This window comes from Mustela nigripes, chromosome 12 (assembly GCF_022355385.1).
Source record: "Mustela nigripes isolate SB6536 chromosome 12, MUSNIG.SB6536, whole genome shotgun sequence".
In the NCBI taxonomy this organism is placed as follows: domain Eukaryota; kingdom Metazoa; phylum Chordata; class Mammalia; order Carnivora; family Mustelidae; genus Mustela; species Mustela nigripes.
Window position 1 is genome coordinate 59,405,948 of NC_081568.1, and position 20,286 is coordinate 59,426,233.

The window sequence follows — 20,286 nt, forward strand, 5'->3', positions numbered from 1 at the left end:
TCTCTCTGCCTGCCTCTATGCCTACTTGTCATCTCTCTCTTTCTCTCTCTCTGTCAAATAAATAAATAAAATCTTTGAAAATTAAAAAAAAAAAAAAGACTCCAAAGACTCTTGAGATTTCCATGACCCCAGAAGGGAGAAACTCTGGGGAATGAGGTACCGTCTCCCCTTGGAAGAAATGTCCCCAAGTAAGAACCTGGAAGGCAGAGGGATACATCAGGGCTCCCTGGTTGGAAGTAAGAGATGTTCAGGCAGATTATAGATAACCTCCCCTCACATCCCTGACTTGTATGAGGGCACCATTGGGTTCCAGGAACCCAACAAGTTTCCTTACCTGACCCCTGGGGCTCTGGGGAGAGTAGGGTCCTCAGTCCTCTAGCTGAGTCTTCTCAAGTACAGTGGTTGACAGTAGGCTCTGGAATCACACAGCCCAGGGCTTGATTCCTAGCTCCTCACTGCTATACAGATGACCTTGGCCAATGAACTCTTAGAGCTTCAGTTTTTCATTATATCATATGGCACTTACCATGTGTCAGTTACTCTTCTAAGAAGCTTATAAAATAACCAATTTAATAGTGACAATCCTAAAAGGGAGATATTGTTAGTTCCTATTTTACAAATGAGGAAATTGAGGCACAGAGAGGTTATTTGCCCCAAGTTACCCAGCTAGGGAATGGCAGGGTCAGGTATTTGAAGCCAGGCTGTCCTCATTCAAGTTCCATACTTAACCACTATCCTATGTTGCTTCTCCTGCTCTCTGAGGTAGGCTCAGTGGTACCTCCCTGAATTTTCACAAGGCAGAGCGCTTAGCACAGTGCCCGGCATTTAATACATGAACACCAATAAACACAGGCTAACATTTACTGGTATCATTGCTTCTGGAAGTTTCTGAGTATTCAGTTACTTCCATTCTGGCCACCTAACATGTGCCAAACCTTTATTCGGTCCTCCCCACTACCCTAAAGGAGGAGTCACTTTTTTTTAATAGATGAAACTATTGAGAATCAGTGAGATGGCAGAGACAGCGTTCATACCCAGGGGCAGAGGCTGGAATCACAGCTCCAGAAGGAGCTTCAGAGGTACCAGCCTAACTTCACATCCAGCTCAGGACTTGCCCTGTGGAGCAGTCATTTATCTGTTCTGAAAAGCCCCGTGACAGGGCACTGGTTCTCTACACCCACGGTTCTCATGCTTGAGGGCACGTCAGAAGCCATGAGGCCATTGTTAAAATGGAGTGCCGACCCCTCCTCTATCTGCCACCCAAACCACCACACACCCCAGGGGTTTCTGACTAAGAAGGGCTGGAGTCAGGGCCTGAGAATGTGCATTCTCCCAAGGCTCCAGAGAATGCTGATGTTGCTGCCCCAGGGACCATACTTTGAGAACCACTGCTCTAGGAAGACTTCTTAGAGTAGTAATGGTAGGGACGATGGCATGCTCCACTTATGCCCTTTTCAAGTGTGAGACAGGCTTCTGTCGCAGAGCCAGTATCATATACTTACCTGCACTGTAAATTATAAATCCCCGTCTGTGTGGTCTCCTTCCTTCCACAGAGATTTCTTAAAATTGTGTGTTCTTAAAAGCCTGCCTCTGATTGGAGCCCAACTCCTCCCCAGCCCAGGCTCACCTTTCCAAATCCTTCCAAAATAATATCAATCGTTGCTTTTATGATTAAAAACAAACCCAACGAGGGGCACCTGGGTGGCTCAGTCGGTTAAGCGTCTGCCTTGGCTCAGGTCATGATTCCAGGGTCCTGGGATCGAGCCCCATGTCAGCCTCACTGCTCAGCAGGGTGTGTGCTTCTCCCTCTCCCTCTGCCTCTACCCCCACCCCAGTTTGTGCTCACTCTGTCTGTCAAATAAATAAATAAAATCTTCAAAAAAATGAAGACAAGCGTATTTATTTAAAAAAAAAAACAAAAACAATGAAACCATACCTTCCTACTGCTGAAAATTTAGAAAAGTACCAAAGATTAAAAGAATGAGAAAGAAAATTAAAATTAACCACCATCCCAATCCCCAATCCCACTGTTAATATTTTGATATATTTTAGTGTATTTTCTAATAGACTCTTGTGATATATATATTTTTTTATTGAGATATTACACTACTTTCAGGTGTACAGCATAATAATTTGATATGTTTATATATATTGCAAAATGATCATCACAGTAAGTCTAGTTAACATCTGTCACCATACACAGTTACAAATTTTTTTTCCTTGGGATGAGAACTTTTAGGATTTACTCTCTCAGCCACGTTCAAGTATACAGTACAGTATGATGAACTATAGTCACCCAGGACTTACGTATTTTACAAATGGAAGTTCGTACCTATATTTATTAATAATATTGGAATAAAAACATACATAGCACCTAGCATCCTACAATCCAATTCTAAATGTTCTCTATACATGGGAGCTGCTGTGGTTTTCATGATGGAATTCAAAGAAGAGAGTGAGGTCTGCCGTGGATGACAAAGGTAGGCCTTTGAGCCAACCACGAGAACACAGGCATGGAGACGAGCATCACTGGCATCTGTGGGCTGGTGGGTGGTGCGGCAGGAAGTGGGTTTCAGTCAGCTGAGCGGGGACAGGTAATAGGACAATGTTACGTGCTGGCCTTGAGCTCTCTGAAGCACTAAGAAGTGGTGTACATTCTTAATCAGGAACGACATGACAAAGGGACTCACCAAAGCCCATCCAGATAGCAGAGATGGGATGGAGCGAAACAGTGGGAAGGCAGGGGGAGGGGCAGGGGTACCCAAGTAGGGAGCAGCCTGGGGGCCCACCCAGTCTCTAGCAGCAGAGGCAGCTCTGGGACATGGAGAGGCCTACTTCTGAGCCGCTAGGATGGAGAGGGACTGGTTGATCTTCACCATGGCGATAATGAGGAGACCTCCAGTCAGCAGGAAGGTAGGCCAGAAGAGAGAGAAAAGCAGGGTCCGGGGCCCATAGAGGCGCTGATACAGGACAGTGGTCTCGTTCTCCCGAGTGGCTGAGAAGCAGTAGAAAATCTGTTTCTCATGGAATGTGGCCCTGACCTTCTCCACATCGGCCCGGGCCGTTTGGTAGTTCTCCAGGCTGCCTGGGATGTAGGAGCACTGTGGGGGGAAGGCGAGAACACCCATGAGGTTGGAAATCCTGGTTTCTCTGGGAGAGAGGAAGGGCTGACATGAAGTAAAAGAAAGTGTTGGCTTTGGAGTTGGGCCCCCGGCTGGGAGTGACGTCTGTCGGAAACTCGTCAGGCTGTGCACTGTGTGGTTCTAGAGGGTTCCTTTGCAGTGTCACGTGTGAGAGCGGTGGCCCAGGAGCCGTTCACCAGGAAGCAGGGGCCCAGCTGGAGTTGTGGCTCTGTTTCCATCGGCTGTGGGACCTGAGGCAAATTGCTTACCTTTCTGAGCCTTGTCATCTTGTCTCTTGAAGGGGTTAAGAGCACTATGTGTTTCAAAGGACGTTATTAAAGAAGGACTTCGAACTTAACTAACCCAAGAGTGACACAGACCCATTGGGCTCTATATTCGGATATGGGGCAGAGGTCATACACTCAATTTCCCACAGGGCATGTGCACATAACATCCCCAGGTGAAGCGGGTCAGGAAAGAAGATGACAAGAGTCAGCCGACACTAGCCTTGTGCCACGGAGGACAGTCAGGGATGGGGCGGGGGGGCACTGGTGAAATGGGGAGAGCTGGAAGCATCCAGACCGACAATCGTCACTTTATCTGGACGCTGGATGCCATGAGATCCGGGAGATCTGTGGTACCCAGGCCTCCGACATTTCAAGAAAAACTAGAAAGCCACATTCTAATGTGAACTCTCACAATTTTAAAATATTGGCAAAAATGTGAATTGCAAACCCTTTGAGGTCTAGCACTATGTGAGCCAGACAGAAGATATTGGCAAGCCAGTATCTGACACTGGGATTCGAAGGAAGGAGAGAATACATTTGAAGGAGCTTGTATAGGCGGAACATAGAACGCATTGATCCTGATGCCGACTCTTGCTATTAGGAGCCTCTGGCTCCGTCAGGCAAGGTCCTTCCTGCTGGGAAGCTCTGCAGAGGATGCACAGAGGGGAGACCCTGGTTACATCTCGGTTCTGTACCAGGAGGTCTGAAGGTTGTTTATGTGAGGTTCTGGAAGTTTCTACGAGGGGATCCCCCACAGCACCTGCAGCAGACTAGCTGGAGGGCTGGCCAGAGCACAGGTTCCTACTCACTCTGAATTTATGGGGTGGAGCCCAGCAAACAAGTGACTCCTTCATGCATAGTAGTCTGAGACTGAGATCAAAGTCTGAGTGTTGAGCTGGCTCCTCCCTAGGCCTTGGTTACTCCTTGGATTTGAATGAGACCCTGTCCCCAAAGCTGCCTGCCCAGACAGCACCCATCCGGCAGTTTGGGAGATAGTTGCATCAGGGTCCTGACAGCCTGGGAAGTGGGGGAGCTGTGTCCAGAGCCATCCCCTAAACAGCCAGAGAGCACGTGAGGCTGGGGAGAGCTGCCTCCAAGGAATCTAACCTTCAAAGTTGTTGGGTACAGCAGGGTCCCAGGAGCAGATTAACTCAGAGTTCTGCACTGAGGGGACCTTACCTATCTTCCCAATGTCTCTGACTCTGACCTTGAGTAACGTACCCCATTGAGCAAAGGTGTGACTGTGGGGCCAGACAGACCCGGATTCAGCCACCAGGTCCAAAGTTGTGAGACTTGGTGGGTGCCACCACTTCTCTGAGTCTTGTAAAATAGGTTTGTGAGGGTAGTTGCCCGGATGACTTGGCATGGAGACAGGACTGGAAGGTGTGCGGCAGAAACAGACCCAGGGAGCAGTGGGGTAGGGAGAGGCTGGCAAACTCAGGGTCTGGCAGGCAGCCTGTGAGTGAGCCTGCCCCCAATCCCTAGCATGCCAGTGGTCACTCCTGCCTGACTTCTTACTCCTCAGGATAGACCAGCGACCACCGATTGCCAAAGAAGAAGCAGGGGTCCTGGTAGAAGTGGATTCAGGAGGACTTGGGGGCTCTTTTCTTATCTGGTGGGGCTGAGTCATGCTAGTGTTAATGGAATGGGTCTGTCACCTTGCACTGTCCAAACCCACTTCTCCATGAACTCCCAGCACCATCAGTAATCTCACTGGGCACCCTCAGCGCCCTGCCCTTCCCATCCCATTAGCTACCTAACTCTGACCGTCAGCATCTATCCCGACTACAGGCCCATCTGCAGCCTGGCTGTTGGCCGTGGCCCCAGCCTCTCTGCCTGGCCACTGAACCTCACGCTCCTCTGTACCACTCTGACCATGCTTAGCTCACAGACCCTTTAAACACTCCTGGTTGCTCGCAAAAGTAGTTCTAAACCTCAGAAGCCCCTGGAGAGTCCAGAGATTCTGCGTCAGGTGGTCTGGTATAGAAAGCCAACTTTGTTCAGTCCGCCACTGGTTCCAGTGCACGGCCAGAGTCGAGCAGGGCCAGCTTACCCAATCACATTTTAATGCCATAACTCAGTAGTCCTTGCAGAAAGGACGGGCACACAGCTCGTACAGTGCCAGAATATCATTAGCATTTCCCTTCTTTACGGTCTACTTGAATTTAAATTCCTGGGAACCAGTAGAACCTTCCCCTGGGAAATACTACGGGAAATGGTGGATCCGTTAGGAGCCACTTAGGACTCCACTTCCTGTGAAACTCGGCGTCGTGAGAATTCTTCGGAGCGAACCTGTTCCAGATAAAGCTCTGACCTTCTGAAACGAACGCAAAGGAGCTTTGAGTGTTCAGAGCCCAGGCTGGTGAGAGCCCTGGTGGGCTGGGACAGAGAGCACTGCCTGCCTTGGCACTGGCTCTACTATTTGCTGGCTGCTCAGGCAGAACACCCCCACTTCTCATGAGGTTGAACCAGGGCAGTTTGGGGTAAAACAGTGATTGTAGATGAGCTTAGGCCTCCCCCCCAATTCCCTTCCTTATGCCGGACTTCTAAGGCTTGGAAAAACAATCCCGATTGAACACGAATGCCTAACTCCATGCTCTGCGGGCCGGCTTCCTCCACCGGCTTCCCTGACAGTGCTGTGTCGGATCTTGATCTCGAATTCAACACACTCATCTCCCGTCCTACCGCACTGTCTGCTGTCTCACTCAGACATCTTTAAAGACTATCATTTGAGGGGAAAAAAAAAAAATCAGTAAAGTGTTTGCTATAATCTTTTTAAAATTTTTTTTTAATTTAAAATGTTTTTTTTCAAACTTATTATTATCCATAACTTGTAGCATTCTTCATTAAAGTTTTGCTTTTCTCAAAAATCGAACAGAAACCTACCACAAACAAAAAGCTTTCTGCTCCCATCATTGGGTCAGGTAGAGTCCACCTGTGTGTCCCCCTGCTGCCCCGCCCCAATGCCCCCTGCATCAATGACTGCAGCACCCCTTCCAGGTCCTTCTCTTCTAGGCCCTTCCTCCCGCCACACGGTGGTCTCTGCCTGCCCCTCTCCAGGCATGCTGCGTTCCTGTTTCTCTGTATCTAACACCTGCATGATTTTTCAAGCCTGACCCAAACGTTTTTTTGACACCCTCACCTCTCTGTTGGCTGGAAAAAGAGTCACTCCCACCTTTAACCCCATAATTTCCTCTGCTCCTCTCTGTGGCACGGATCCTGCCCCACTAGGTGTTATTTCCCATAGGAGCTCTCTCCTCCTGAGTCCAGAGGTCCTATCACAGGACGTGCTCAGGGACTCCTGGATGAATGAGGGAATGAGGGAATGGTTACGGTCAACTTGTGTTTTCTGGAAGAAAGGATAGGATGAGGGGCTGGGGAAAATCTCCCAAACACTGGCCTCCAGAGTCTGCTACAGCCCTGGGCCTCTGGTTTCACCAAGTGGGGCTGGTTTCAGGGGTTCTTCTCCGTGGGGTCAGCTCTGGCTCTGGTCTCTCATTTGAATTACCTTATAGGAGTGCCTGCCATCCACCAACACCGAGCCCAGCACACCACCCAGCCTCTGACTTCATGACTGGACTTCAGCCCAGGCGGGGCCCGGCTCATACAGCAGTTGGTGGCAGAGTGGGGACTCAAACCCAGGTCTGCCTGACTCCAGCCCAGAGGAGCTAAGTCTGAGTCCAGCCCAGAGGAGCTAAGTCTGGTTGGACCTCATAGCAGTTGTGGACCCTTGTCAAGGAGGCTCAGTTCTCTCGGCCTCCACTCCCCAGAGCAGGGATGGGGATTCAGTTAGGAAGAGGCCCACACACCTGCCAGGGGCAAGAGGATACCTTCCCATCCCTCCTCCCCCAGTCAGTACCTGCTGGTTCTGGTCCCGAGTGTCCTCTGTGTGGTACAGCACAGCCCACCGGCCCACAGCTGACACGTTGACCCACAGGCACGGGTACTGGGGTACCTTCTTGCCCTCTAGCTCCTCCTGCTCCCTGATGCTGGTCTCAATCAGATGGCATGTGGATTTCTGGGTCCACACACTGGGGAGACCATGCAGACACACACATATGTCAGATCCTGGGTGACGCAGAGCATCGGGTTTCAACCCATTTAGAGAGACCTGGGGTTTGGGACCCTCATCTTGCCATAAGCATCCAGCACTAAAGGAGTGTGACTCCAGAGTGGTTGGGCCCAAGAAAAGAACCATAGAATCAGAATAGCAATGCTTATTAGCCTCTTAAACATCATCTTACCCTGGCTGCTGACCCAAAATCCTGGGGAACTTTTGAGATGATTCCCATGTCCCAGCCATACCCCAGAAGAGGTGAATCAGAATTTCTAAGGTATGTGAGGCTCAGGCCCTGATATGCTTTTAAAAACTCTCTGCCTTGATTCTGATAAGCAGCCAGACCCCGAGACCCATTGGCCACATCAGCCTCACCTTGTAGGGGGTAGGAAGAAAAGCTCAGAGAGGTCAAGGGACTTTTCTGAGGCCACACAGGACCCGAGTGCAGATCTGATTAGCTTCAGAATCTGTGCCTTTCGCCCCCCAAAAAGAGGTGATGCAGAAGGGGCTTGATTTGTGCCAGGGTAGGGAAGTAGGTGGGGACGGGGTGAACCTGGAGATAATGGGTCACAGGCACATAGCAGTTCTGAACAGGGCCTCCTTTGGGGAAGATTCCAACCTGGAATCAGTCCAGGGTTATAAAAAGTGACAAAGAAGCAGGCTCAGGAGAGGCTAACAGGCTCATAAACACATTAGCGAATCAATCGTGATTCATCTCGCATGTATCTGGCAGGACACACGTTGCCAGATGGAGGGGCTGTCAGCAGCTGGAACATGCCCAGAGGCGAGGGTCGGAGACTTATCCTCACAAAAAAAAAAAAAAAAAGCAGTTTGAGAGAACGGAGCGTGTTTGTTCCAAACAGAGAACGGATCAGGAACTTCACAGCTTTGCCTTTAAAAGTCCAAGTGGTTGACATGTCAGCAAGCAAGGAACTTTCTCTGAGATTCCAGAGCAGAGCTCCATGGAAGCTGCTTTTGGCTCAGTGTAGACATTTCCTACTTCTCAGAAAAGCCCCAAAATGAAATGGTATATACCGTGAGGTCCTGAGCACCCCATCCCTTGAGATATTCAACAAGAGGCTAGACACCCACTTGGCCGGGAGGTTTCAGAAGGGGAATCAAACTGTGCAGATAAGCTGTGAAAATCTATAACCTCTGATTTCTCCTAGGATCAAACTCACACTGGGGGGGGCGGGGTTTGCTCTGATCTTTTGCTGCTTTTTATGAGAAGGGCCTCCTATGTCTGCTACCCCCATGTCCCAGAACCCCAGATAAGCAGGGTCCGGTCAGACCCACCCTCCCTGAACTCAAATCCTTCACCCTCAGAATGATTGTCCAGCCCTTCCTTTCTGGTGTGAAATCAATGGGGAAAGAGGTAGGAAGAAGGATGGGCTTCCTGGTCGACCAGATCCATCAGAGAGAAGCTGGAGGATGGGGCAGGTCAGGAGAGTTCCCTACCTTTTCTGGTAGAGGGGCAGCACGGTCGTGCCCAGGATATAGTAGGCGATGACCGCACACACCACCATGGCCACACCCAGGCAAAGGGCTCGAGTCTCTCCCCGCTTCTGGGCCATCACCAGCTTCTTTCCCATGTCCACTGCAGGCACTGGTCATTTCTAGAGCCACAGAGGCAAACAGACATGAGATCAGCACAGGCAACGAGTAACCCACAGAAGATGGGACAGGTAAGAGTGGACGGTACTCAATGGTCAACATCACCTCTAGTTAGTTACGGAGCTTTGCAACTCCTGAGGTCTTTTTGAACACACGTAAACCTCCCACCAACTGAGAGGCAAGTGTTATCATCCCCATTCTACTGTTGAAGCATCTGTGGCTCAGAGGTAGGTAGAGAGACTTGTCCAAGGCCACACAATGTGTGGTAGGTTCAGTAATGACCCCAAGGGGTCCATATTCTCAGTCCTGGAATCTGTGAGCAGTACTTTACATGGCAAAGACCTTAATTTAAGGATCCTGGGATGGGGGATTATCCTGGATTATTCATGTAGACCCTAAACATAATCAAGGGTCTGTACGGGAGCAAGGTGAAGGGAAATGAGACACAGAAGAGAAGATGATAATGACCAGGGTGGAGACATTGGAGTGGTGTGGTCACATGCCAGGAAGTTTGAGCAGCCACCAGAAGCCAGAGGAGACAAGGAACAGTGGATTGTCCCCTCAGCCTTGGATGGAGTGGGCCCACCCAACACCTTGATTTCAGCTCTTCCAACACTTCGCTGGCTTCCAGAACTCTGTGAGAGGAGATTTCTATTGTTTGAGGCCACCAAGTTTGTGGTGATCTGTTAACAGCAACAGTAGAAAAGGAATACAGGAGATAAATGAATACAGTGGACAGTAGCGGTAGGACATCTGAGCACTTTCTTCTGGGACACTTGTCTCAGAAAAACATGGAGCATTTCACAGTTTACAAATAATCCCAGGGCAAGGCTGCCTGGGCTGGGGGCAGCAAGTAGAGAAGGGCCAGGAGGGCTGGGTGCCCCAAACAAAACCGGTTCTTTCCTGGAACATGGGGTGCCCTCGAGGAGGGGCCCTTGGCATGTGCCCTACCTTCTAGCCCCTCAGCCCTCCCAGACCCAAGCACTCTGGATGGTGGGAAGGCAGGGGTACTATGTGACCAGGTTTGAGATGCTAGGAGGAGAGGAGAGGAGGGGAGGGGAGGGGAGGGGAGGGGAGGGGAGGGGAGAGGAGAGGAGAGGCTCTCCTGTCCCAGAGAAGTCTGAACCCTGCCTGTTGCTCAGATGCCACCTGTCTGTAATGCTTTGATGAGATTGTTCCCTACACCAAGTGAGTAGCTTTGCAGAGTGGTGGTCAACGCTCCTAAAACCTCACAGGATAAAAGAAGGGGGTAAGGATATGGGTGTGGATATGGAATTAAACAACCACAGTGGGTGCCTTCTGGCAGGAGGAAGGATAGGCACTGCTGATCTTCCCTGAGGTCTGGACGGGAAGAAAGGAATTGTAGCTCTAATAGAAGGGATTTCAGTTAGACTCCAAGAAGAACTTTTCACTTTTGAGAGTTGCTGAGTATCTCTGAACTTTTGGGCCCTATCTTCCGCTTAGAAAAGTCACTCAACGTCTGAACTCTGAATTTAGAAAAGATTTTAGGAATTTAGGAAAGATGGAGAAAGGTGAAAGAAAATAGCACCTGGCATTTTGGTTGACATTCTTTTCCTTAGAAGGATAGGGCACAGAGTACAGTGTTCAAAGGTTTGGTGGAATGTGAGGCAGGCAGGGAGGATTCTGAGGTCAGCAGATCCAGGATCAAATCCTGACTTTGCCACGTAGCAACCGAGTGGCTGTTAAATGAGAATAATAGTACCGGCTCCAGAGAGTTCTGACAAAGACCAGGTGACATACCAAATATCACATATTGATCCCAGTATCAGGCCCAATGCCAGCTCTCAATAAATAGTGGCTCCTATTACCAAAGGGAATCCTGAAGGTTTGGAGCAGAAGTCCCCAGTTCTCTTGCTGAGCCTACTTTTGTCCCATCCCTCCCCTGGGGACAAGAGCCAGGACTGGTCCTGCTCTCCAGGCTGCTGCTCTCCTTCCAGCTGCTCTGGAAGCTGCGACCTGAGTGTGAGGATGCTGAACGACTTGAGTGACCCAGCCATGGAGCAGGCCACCAGACCACGGGCCCAAACACCAGCAGGTCTTACGTTGGGCAACACCACTGTCAGGGCCCCTGGAGCCCAGAGTCGTGATGAACTTCCCTAGGAAGCAAGTTCCCACTGCCAATCTCCCTCCCCCACGCTCTCCCCTCTAGCCCCAGGCTCTGGAGAAACCACTCCCCAAGTGCTGTGGAGGCAGTACTCACAGTTTCTGGAGCCCTGGAGTCTTCAGCAGGCAGAGACTTTTGGCCTGGCCCCCAGCCCCCACCCCAAAAGAGGCTGCCTGAGCTGCAGCAGGAAGCTTGGGCTCTCAGCCCATCTCTGGGAGAGCGGCCTCTGGTCCCCATCCGGGACAGGCCTCCATGCCCAAACATGGTCAAGTCTGAGCACACAGCCCCAGGACACAAACTCCAGAGAGTCGTCCCAAGCCTAGGAGACAAGGGCAGCTGTTACTCAGGCCGCCACACCTGCAGTTTCCAGGGTCTGAAAGAAACAGATTTCGAACAACAAAAGACTGAGCAAAACTGAGAAACCAGGAAAGACCATCCTGGTACATTTAGAGATGTTTCCTCATCATCAGTCTCTCTGGGCTGGCAGGGAAGCCGGGAATAGGAAATGGTTTTCCTTTTGTTGACACAAGGGAGAGAGGAGGAGTTAGAGCTCCAAGGGGTTGGGCTTATCAGCTACAAGGGGGTTGGCAAATCCCCATAGAAGCATCCAAACCCTCCGGAGCCTTTGGCACTTAAATGTTGTGTGACCCTGGGCAGGTCACGGCATCTCTCTGAGCCTCAATTTTCTCAACTATGTTGCTGGGATTTTTTTAAACTAACTTTGTTTAGGATAATGATGAGTGTTAGGGATAGCGAAGATTTGAGGCAGAGGATGAGAAACCCACCTTTTAACGTCCAGCCAAGCAGAAGCTGAAAGCAGTGAGGCCTTCACAGCTGTTTCAGCCAGCCAGGTCCAGGGACAGCCTGCTCTGCTGAGCGGCCTCCCAGAGACTGTCGAAGTACAGTTTGGAGGCATGGGCAGAGATTTGTGCCTCTTGATATGACCAGTGAGCCACAAGGGGGTCTTATAAGACCTTAGACCTCACAGGTAGATTGACAAGGAGCGACATGGGGCCTGGAATGAATCCCCAGAGGAGTGGTTTTCCCAGATGGTCCTTGGCCTATCCAGGAGCCAGAAGAGCCCTTCTGGTGCCCATGAACTAATGCAAAAATGCCAGTCCTTCATCCCTCTCCCCCTGGGGGAGAGAGACATGGTGCATGCAACAGAGCCATTTCAAGTATGACCAAAAGGCCACTTGCTCATAATCGACTGAATGAGTTATTAAGGGTTACACGTTTGGAATCTGTAAGCAAACATTAGAATTTTTCACAAGGTAGGGAAACAGGCAAGGAAGGTGGACCATAAGCTCTACTGTTGCCTGAAAGTGAGCCCCTCTCCAAAATGCTGGGACAAGCTCTGTTCTCCAAAAGGTGTGGAGAAAAACTCAGGTCCCTAGCTGCATGTGGGGCTGCAGGGGGAGGGCAAGGAAATAACAAAGCTACAACAATACGGAGTAGTACTCGGCACTAACACAGACTGTCAGAGATCACAAAATGCCTCCCCGACTCCAAACTTCCAACACCCTATCATAATAAGCACTGCTAGCTCATAACAAGCTAGTCAGGTAGGGATTTTTCTACGCATTTTATAGATGCTGAACCTGAGGTTCAGGGGGGTTAAATAAAGTAACCAGGGCAGGTTACTTTGTATCTCTAAATTCAGTTTGTCCATTTCTAGAATGGAGACAATTATACCTCTCCTCAGTGTTTTTGAAAAATAAGAGATCACCTAAGCTACCTGACGGGCAGGTTGTATTTTCCAAAGATGCCCATACCAACATGCGATCCATTCCGTGTGCTCATCTAACAATGTGGCATCAACACTGCGTCAGGAGGGGCATCTGTATCCTTCGATCTTGGCAGAGCTCTGCAACCACCTGGGCAAGAGAATGTGATGGAGGTGACACTATGTGATTTCCAAAGCTAAGTCATACACAGTGATCCAGCTTTCCCTGGGCGTCCTCTCTCGCGACACTCCCCTCGGAGCCAGCCATCATAGTATGCAGAAGCCAAGAGGCCACGCATAGCTGCTTCAGCTGACAGCCCCAGCTCAGTTCCCAGCCAACAACCAGCATCCCCCGCTGACACTTGAGGGAAGGAGCTTGCAGGTGACTCCAGACCCCTCTTCGGACCCCCAGCTGAGGCCTCAGACATCATGGAGCCAAGACCAGCCACCTTCTGTGTGCACTCTGAATTCTCCATCTACAAAAATCCATGAGCAAATTCAATAGTTTTATGCCACTATATTCTGAGGGCATTTGTTATGCAGTGACAGTAACTAGAATGTACTGCAAGTGATTTCAAAGGGAAACTTTCTGTTGCTGGTGACTGTGGTAGTGTTGAACCAGTGGGGCTGAAAAAGCCTGAGATGACTGTGTGGAGTAGTATGGGGAAGCTTTAGTAAAGCTCTGTATGTTCTTATCTTAGGTTGCTCACTGCTGCACAAGTGGAATAGAAGTGCGGTGTTACAAGAGGGTATTTTCATTAATTGAGCAACTACTATGTGCCAGGGCATGAGCCACATCCATATGTAAATACATACACATATATACATGTATACATGCATACATATACACACGTGTGCATGCATATACGTGTGTGCACATGTATACCTACATGTGTGCATATACAGTTACACACATACACATATGCATGTGTGCATGCACGTGCACATATAGACACATACATATGTGTGCATATATTTCATGCACATTTGTGCACACGTGTATACAGATATGTGCATAGGCACATAGTGTGCACACGATGCATACATGCATATGCATACACACACCCACACACCTATACATGTCTGCACACACGAAAACACATGCACACATGTGTGCCTTGTACACATATATGTGCATATATACATGTGTGCATGTGTGTACACATACACACATGTGCATATGCACACACAAATGTACACACATAGCCATTCTTCTCAACAGTCCTCCCAAAAGATCTTGTTCCTGTGACTTGCCCAAGGTCACTCCCCTGTCACGTGATGCGAGGGATCCAGGCCCTCCGTGATGTCCTGAGGCACAGTCTTTGAGAGAACTAGTGTTTTTTTGGGAGTCCACTTCAGCAGCTGTGTAAGCCCATCTCCTCAGTCTATCGTCCTTTCTGGATTGTGCATCCACTTATTTATTTAAACACTTTTGAATCAATATCTATTCTCTGCCACCACTTGGGATAATAAGTCCCATACATCAAATTGGCAACCGTGTCCAGAGCCCGTGCAGAGGGCGTGTCGCCAGCTGTCTGCCGCAGGGAGTGGTTGTGAGTTGCGCTCTGTCCTAGGGAAGCCACTGGCTCGCAGACACTCGAGGCCTTACCGTGCAGAGGCTCTGAGTCCGTCACTGATGGGGAAGGCACAAGGTGGATTTTTAAAACCGCAAAAAGGCACAATGGAAAAATGAAAGGTATATTTTCAGGGAAAGAGAGTCACAAAAGAGGAAATGGCAGTGAGGGATTTTTCAATGGAGTTGAGAAGACAAAGTGTAAAAACAGGACCAAGAAATGTTCATATTTGAATTAGATGACAAGACTGGACGTGATGAGGAACCTGACAGGGCCGCCCCCTCTGAGTGAAGGGAGGCCGCCTGCCTTTCCCATCGGACTCTTCAAGCCGTGTTTTTGCTTCCCCTCATTTTTCTTACTTAGTGACAAGGTATTTTAGCCTGCTGTATTGTTAACATAATTGTAAGCAGCTTGAAATCCTCTTTGAAACAAGGAACAGCATAAATAAATAAAGAGCCCTGCTATCCATCTGTGCGGTAAGATCGTTTGCTTACGCCTCTTCCTTACTGCAAAACCATCCATGCTCACTGTGGGAAAGTTGGATGACAGACAAGGACAGGAAGAAGATAAGGCACTGTGATAGCCCTGCCACTTGGAGGCAACTGCAGGTCCCGGGTGGGTGTGTCTTTTTAGATACTCATAAGAGGATGCGGACATTCTCTCCCTCCAGAGGGCACATCCCTGTGTCCCCCCTGCTAGGGAGCTCTTCCTCTCCCCTGGGTCTCAGTTCTGAGGTGCTCACCTCACCTCCCATTCCCTAAGCCACACGTGATTAAAGATGCTGGAAGCACTGTGTGCAGCTCCCTCCAAGCACTCCCCGTCCCTGTAATGTTATGTTTGTTCATGCGCCTTCCCCATTCCCAGGTCTCCCCACTGGAGTGTAAGCTCCCTGAGATCCAGGGCAAAAACAGTTCTTATTCACTGTCACATCTCTAGATAAACAGAAATCTTGGGGATTTTCTGTGGTTTGTGGTTTGGTTTGGAAAAAAAAAAAAAAATCTCTTACTTTTTCAAAAAACATTCACCATCTTACCCAATTATAAGTCTACAGTTTGGGAGTGGTTATTACGGTTGAGCAACAGATTTCCAGAATTTTGTCATCTTGCAAAACTGAAACTCTGTACCTATTAAACCACTCCCGGTCTCTCCCTCCTCGTCAGCCCCATCTACTCTCTGTTTCTGAGTCTGACTACTTTAGACAACTCATATAAGTAGAATCCTACGGTGATCGCCCTTTTTTGTCAGGCTATTTCACTCAGCATAATGTCCTCAAGGTTCATCCACGTCGTATCATTTGACCAAGAAAAAAACCTCTTGCTCCTTAATGTAATGGAATATTAGAGTCATTTTCCCAGACCAGAACACATTTGTCTAAAATCTTGTACCGTACTGTTTCATATGGGGAAGCAGTAGTGTATTTAATTGAAGCCATGTTGTTGGACATTTAGGAAGGGGGCCTGTTTGCTTATCAGCGGAGCTCAGAGTTGCCCTCTGTGGGCTGGTGGGCTGTCCCAACCATCCCCACCCTCACACCCATCATTGTTCTGGAACAGGCAGGTGTGACAGAGATTGGATCTACAAGGACAGAGCTTGGGGACCAGAACCTGGGGAGGAAGAGGACCGAGCTATAGAAATGGAAGAGGGCAGCACTTCATGGTTTCCTAGCCCAGTCCGGGAGTGATTTGAACTTTGGGGGAAGAGGGAGAGACAAGGCAGAGGAAATACGTGGAGGCTGGTGGAGCTGTTTTCACACCATAGTCTTTGGGACTCAGACTCTGATGAGAACAAAGGGCTCACAGCGATGCCCCCTAATAGGGCAATCTGCAACATCATTCACAGTAGCCGTGGCAGAGGCAGCGGCCCAACATATCCCTGCACCGGTCAGGGTCTTGCAGGAAGGGCAGGGCTGGTAGTGTGCTCAGCCGGCTCACACCAGCTTCACAGGAGCGCTTCCCCTGCCAGCTGTTACATTGCTGGGAGCCGGAAATCCGCCACAGGGGAAGTGAAATCTACAAACAATGTGAGTGGGGGCTTTCGTGGGTTTTGTGTGTGTGTGTGTGTGTGTGTTTGTTTTTTTAGGAGAGCGGGTTTCCCGGCACACCAGTTTAGAGAGTACACTCAAATTGGGAAAATCAAGGAGGTTTTAGAACTGCTGACAATGGTGTGGGCAGGTCGTAAGGAGCACAGGGAAAGATGGAGCACTTTGGAGCCATTCTGGACTGAGGGATGAGGGAAAGGAGCTGTGTCCAGCATCAGAAGGAGGGTCTCCTGCAGCAGCCTGGGACCCTCAGTAGACAAGCTAGGGAATGAGGAGCTGACCTCACTGTCCAGGGACCCTTTTGTTTGGTCTTCTGAACCCCATTCACTGAAACCAACTGGTAGAGAGAAGCCTGTTGCTCTCGCCCCTATGGTCAGCCTGCAGAGAAGAGTCTAAAGCCGAGTGGGGAGTGGGCCTGGAGGGGCATCCCAGAAGGTACAAGTCCATCTCCTTGAGGAGGCTTTGGGCTGGAGAACCAATAAGCAGGTCAGAGCAAAGGGCACCTGAACACATAGGGAATCTCTGCAAATTCCCAGAAATATCTGTGTAGCTGTGAGCTGTGCCTCTGAGCCCAGATGCTTGTCTATCAAAATAAATGTTGCTCATTTGTAGCCTCCAGCTGATGAGAGCTGAGAGAGTCAGGTGACTTAAACAGTGCTGCATTAAACGCTCCTTGCAATTTTTGCCCATTCCGTTTCCCTAGAATAAAGATCAGACAGCTGAGCAAAAATTCTAGAGCAAAGGATTTCTGCATTTTTCAGATTTTGATACTTATTGGATACTTTTCCCCATAACATGGACACCAATCGTCAAATGCGTGTACACAGCCTGTGCATAGAGTGGCCTATTCCCCACATACTCACCAAGCCTGGACACAATCAAATTTAGGAATTGTTACCTACTGGCTGGATGAAAAAAACTCAGTCCCAGTTTTTATTTGCTTTGCTTAAATTTCCAGCAAAGATTGAACAGCATGTGTTTATTTAGATGCAAAATATTTTATTTGTCCCTAATATTTTTTAAAGTTCAAAGGAAGAGAATCCATGAAAGCAATTCATACAGTGCCCGGCACATAGCAAGCACTTGGCTTAGCGCCATCCCTCAACTCCTTCAGGGCATGTTCATGGCCTGTGTGATGTCCATGATCAGGAGAGAGCAAGAAGCCCCAGCTCTGGACATATTTGACTCTGGCAAGATTCAGGGCCCCAATCTGCGTTAGCTGATCTTAGTGGTACCTGTCATGGGGGATCCAAGGACTGAATGACATTCCCTTGTTCCCCTCCACACCTTCCACCTCTCAATGCAGTGGGGACGTCAAGGCTGCAAACAGAGTATTCCTCCCCCTTTGCTGAGTCATAGAAGTCCCTCCAAGGCCCCTTAGAGATCACATAGGTTGACAGCTTTCTCTAAGTGTCAGGTTTTCTAGTCACAAGCAAGTTGTAGAGAATCTGGTAAGTACAGAAAGGTAAAAAGAAGCAATCAAAGTCCAACATCCCAAGGAAACCGCCGTCAAAGTAATGATGTTTAGAATACATTCCTTTTTTTTTTATATAATTATTGGGGTGGGGGAAGGGCTGAGGGAGAGGGAGAGAGAGAACATTAGGCAGATTCCATGCCCAGCATGGAGCTGGACGAGGGGCTTGATCTCATAATCCTGAGATTGTGACCTGAGCCGAAATCAAGAGTTGGATGCTTAACTGACTGAGCTGCCCAAGCATCCCTAGAATACATTCTAAAGATAAATGCAATACTTTCCAAAAATAAATTTAGGAATTTTCTATATAAATTCAAGGGTTCGTTATTATTAGCTATCTTCCAATGACAGTCTTTGAACATCTGTCTTTGCTCACCTCTCTGGTTCTTTTCTTCCAATGGGTTTCTAAAAGCAGGGATCAGAGTCAAAGAATATTAGCCTTTTATAGGTTTCAACCCCTTTACATTCCCTGGAAGCATAGGATCTAATAAGATGCGAACTTCCCTTCCACTGGTGAATTATCTGAGCCCAGAGAGGGGAAGTGACTCACCCAAAGCCACACAGCTTTAATGGTGCACAGATTAGGATTCAGACATTTCTCTACAGACTCTCAGAGTGTCAGAAGCAAGGCTGGAGCCCATGTCCAGTGACTCCCAGGCAGTGTTCTGCCTTACTTCTCTTCTGTAAACTAATTCTCTACCTGTAACTAGAGCTCTCGGTTCCCAGGCACTACCATGTGGCAGGCGCTGCATTAAGTACTGGGAACCCAACATCTCATTCAATCCTAACCCTATGAAGTAGGTACTGTGACTGCCCTCGTTTTATAAGTGGACAGATTTGTCCAAGGTCACAATGCTGGTGACATACAGAGCTGAGACTCCTACCCCTCCTGGCTGCAATGGTGGAAATTCGAGCTGTCCAAATATAGGAGCCACGAGTGGCACGTGGCTTCTGAGCCCTTGAAAAGTGGCTAATGTGAAGGAAGAACTAAATTTTTTAAATTTTATTTCAAGTGGATTAACTTAAACAGCCACATGTGACTGGTGGACAGTCTACAAAGCCATAAACTGCTGCCCATTCCGCTCCCCTGGCATTGCCTTGCCTTTGGCTACCTCACAGCCACTCTCCACAAGTCCTGGGAAGGCTCTCCCTCCCTGCAGCCTCTCCTCATGCTGAGGAGGGGTCCTGCCTGGCCTCCTGAAGGTCTTCTCCAAGCCTGTGACTTAGTCTGAGCCAGGACCCAGAGTGGGGGCACTGGGGGCATGGTGGGGTGGGGAGGCCACCCTTGCTCCTGATGCTGGCTCCCAGGCTGCCCAGAGTGGGCTGGGCCCACCAGCTGTCTTTAAAAGAGACACTGATCCATACACACTAAGGAGTATTATGCCTCCATCAGAAAGGATGAATACCCAATTTTTATATCAACATGGAGCGGCTCTAAGAGATTATGCTGAGTGACGTAAGTCAAGCAGAGAGAGTCAATTATCATATGGTTTCACTTATTTGAGGAGCATAAGAAATAACACGGAGGACATGGGGAGATGGAGAGGAGAAGGGAGTTGAGGGTAATTGGAGGGGGAGACGAACCATGAGATACTGTGGACTCTGAAAAACAATCTGAGGGTTTTGAAGGGCTGGGGGTGAGGGGTTGAATGAGCCTGGTGGTGGGTATTATAAGAGGGCACATATTGCATGGAGCACTGGGTGTGGTGCATAAACAATGAATTCTGGTACACTGAAAAGAAATTTAAAAGATAAAACATTTTTTAAAATAAATAAATAAATAAATAAAAAGGGATACTGCAGAGAAAATCTTAATCCCCCTTGTTGCACCTCAATAAATATGTATGTCTGTGATCCGCAAATAATAAGAAGCTCAAGGTCTCCATTGACTCTAAGTGCAAATACCTCCATGAGCCCCACCAGAGCCTTCTCTGGTACTTAACAAGACAGATTTGAACTATATCTGCTCTCAGGGGACGCAATCTCCCAGAAGACCCTATCTCTAAGGAGCAAACCGTGGAGGTGCTCAGGGCTGATTTTTTAACTCACCGTGGACTGAGTGCCTTCTCCACACCCAGCACCTTGCTGGGCCCGGTACGTACCTCAGTGTTCATTTCCTGGGGCCACTGTAACAAATTGCCACAAACCTGGTGGCTTAAAGCAATCAAAACTTATTCTCTCACGGTTCTGGGGGCAGAGGTCTGACATCAAGAGGCGACCAGGGCCAGGTTCCCTACCTACAAAGGCTCTTGGGAGGATCCTTCTTTAT

The 20,286-nt window shown here is 49.0% G+C and overlaps 2 protein-coding genes across 2 annotated transcripts in view; one reads left to right on the forward strand and one right to left on the reverse strand.

Annotated features, from left to right (window-relative positions):
* The window catches only part of KCNIP1 (potassium voltage-gated channel interacting protein 1), a 339,780-nt gene that overhangs the window by 18,160 nt on the left and 301,334 nt on the right, over nucleotides 1-20,286 (forward strand). The gene's annotated exons all lie outside the window — the stretch shown is intronic.
* On the reverse strand, nucleotides 1,891-11,684 carry KCNMB1 (potassium calcium-activated channel subfamily M regulatory beta subunit 1). The gene is made up of 4 exons (XM_059416556.1): nucleotides 11,302-11,684; nucleotides 8,925-9,082; nucleotides 7,269-7,440; nucleotides 1,891-3,101 (listed from the first exon to the last, which is right to left on the reverse strand). Exons 2-4 carry the CDS (start codon nucleotides 9,056-9,058, stop codon nucleotides 2,832-2,834), a joined length of 576 nt encoding a protein of 191 aa, XP_059272539.1. The 5' UTR covers nucleotides 9,059-9,082; nucleotides 11,302-11,684; the 3' UTR covers nucleotides 1,891-2,831.

What these genes read in the sequence shown, in the direction of transcription:
- KCNMB1 (XM_059416556.1), bottom strand. Translation starts at nt 9,058, where the DNA reads ATGGGAAAGAAGCTGGTGATGGCCCAGAAGCGGGGAGAGACTCGAGCC. An exon ending in CTGCCCCTCTACCAGAAAAG is followed by an intron (nt 7,441 to 8,924) that starts GTAGGGAACTCT and finishes TGGTCTCCCCAG; the next exon opens with TGTGTGGACCCAGAAATCCA. An exon ending in CTCGGGACCAGAACCAGCAG is followed by an intron (nt 3,102 to 7,268) that starts GTACTGACTGGG and finishes TTCCCCCCACAG; the next exon opens with TGCTCCTACATCCCAGGCAG.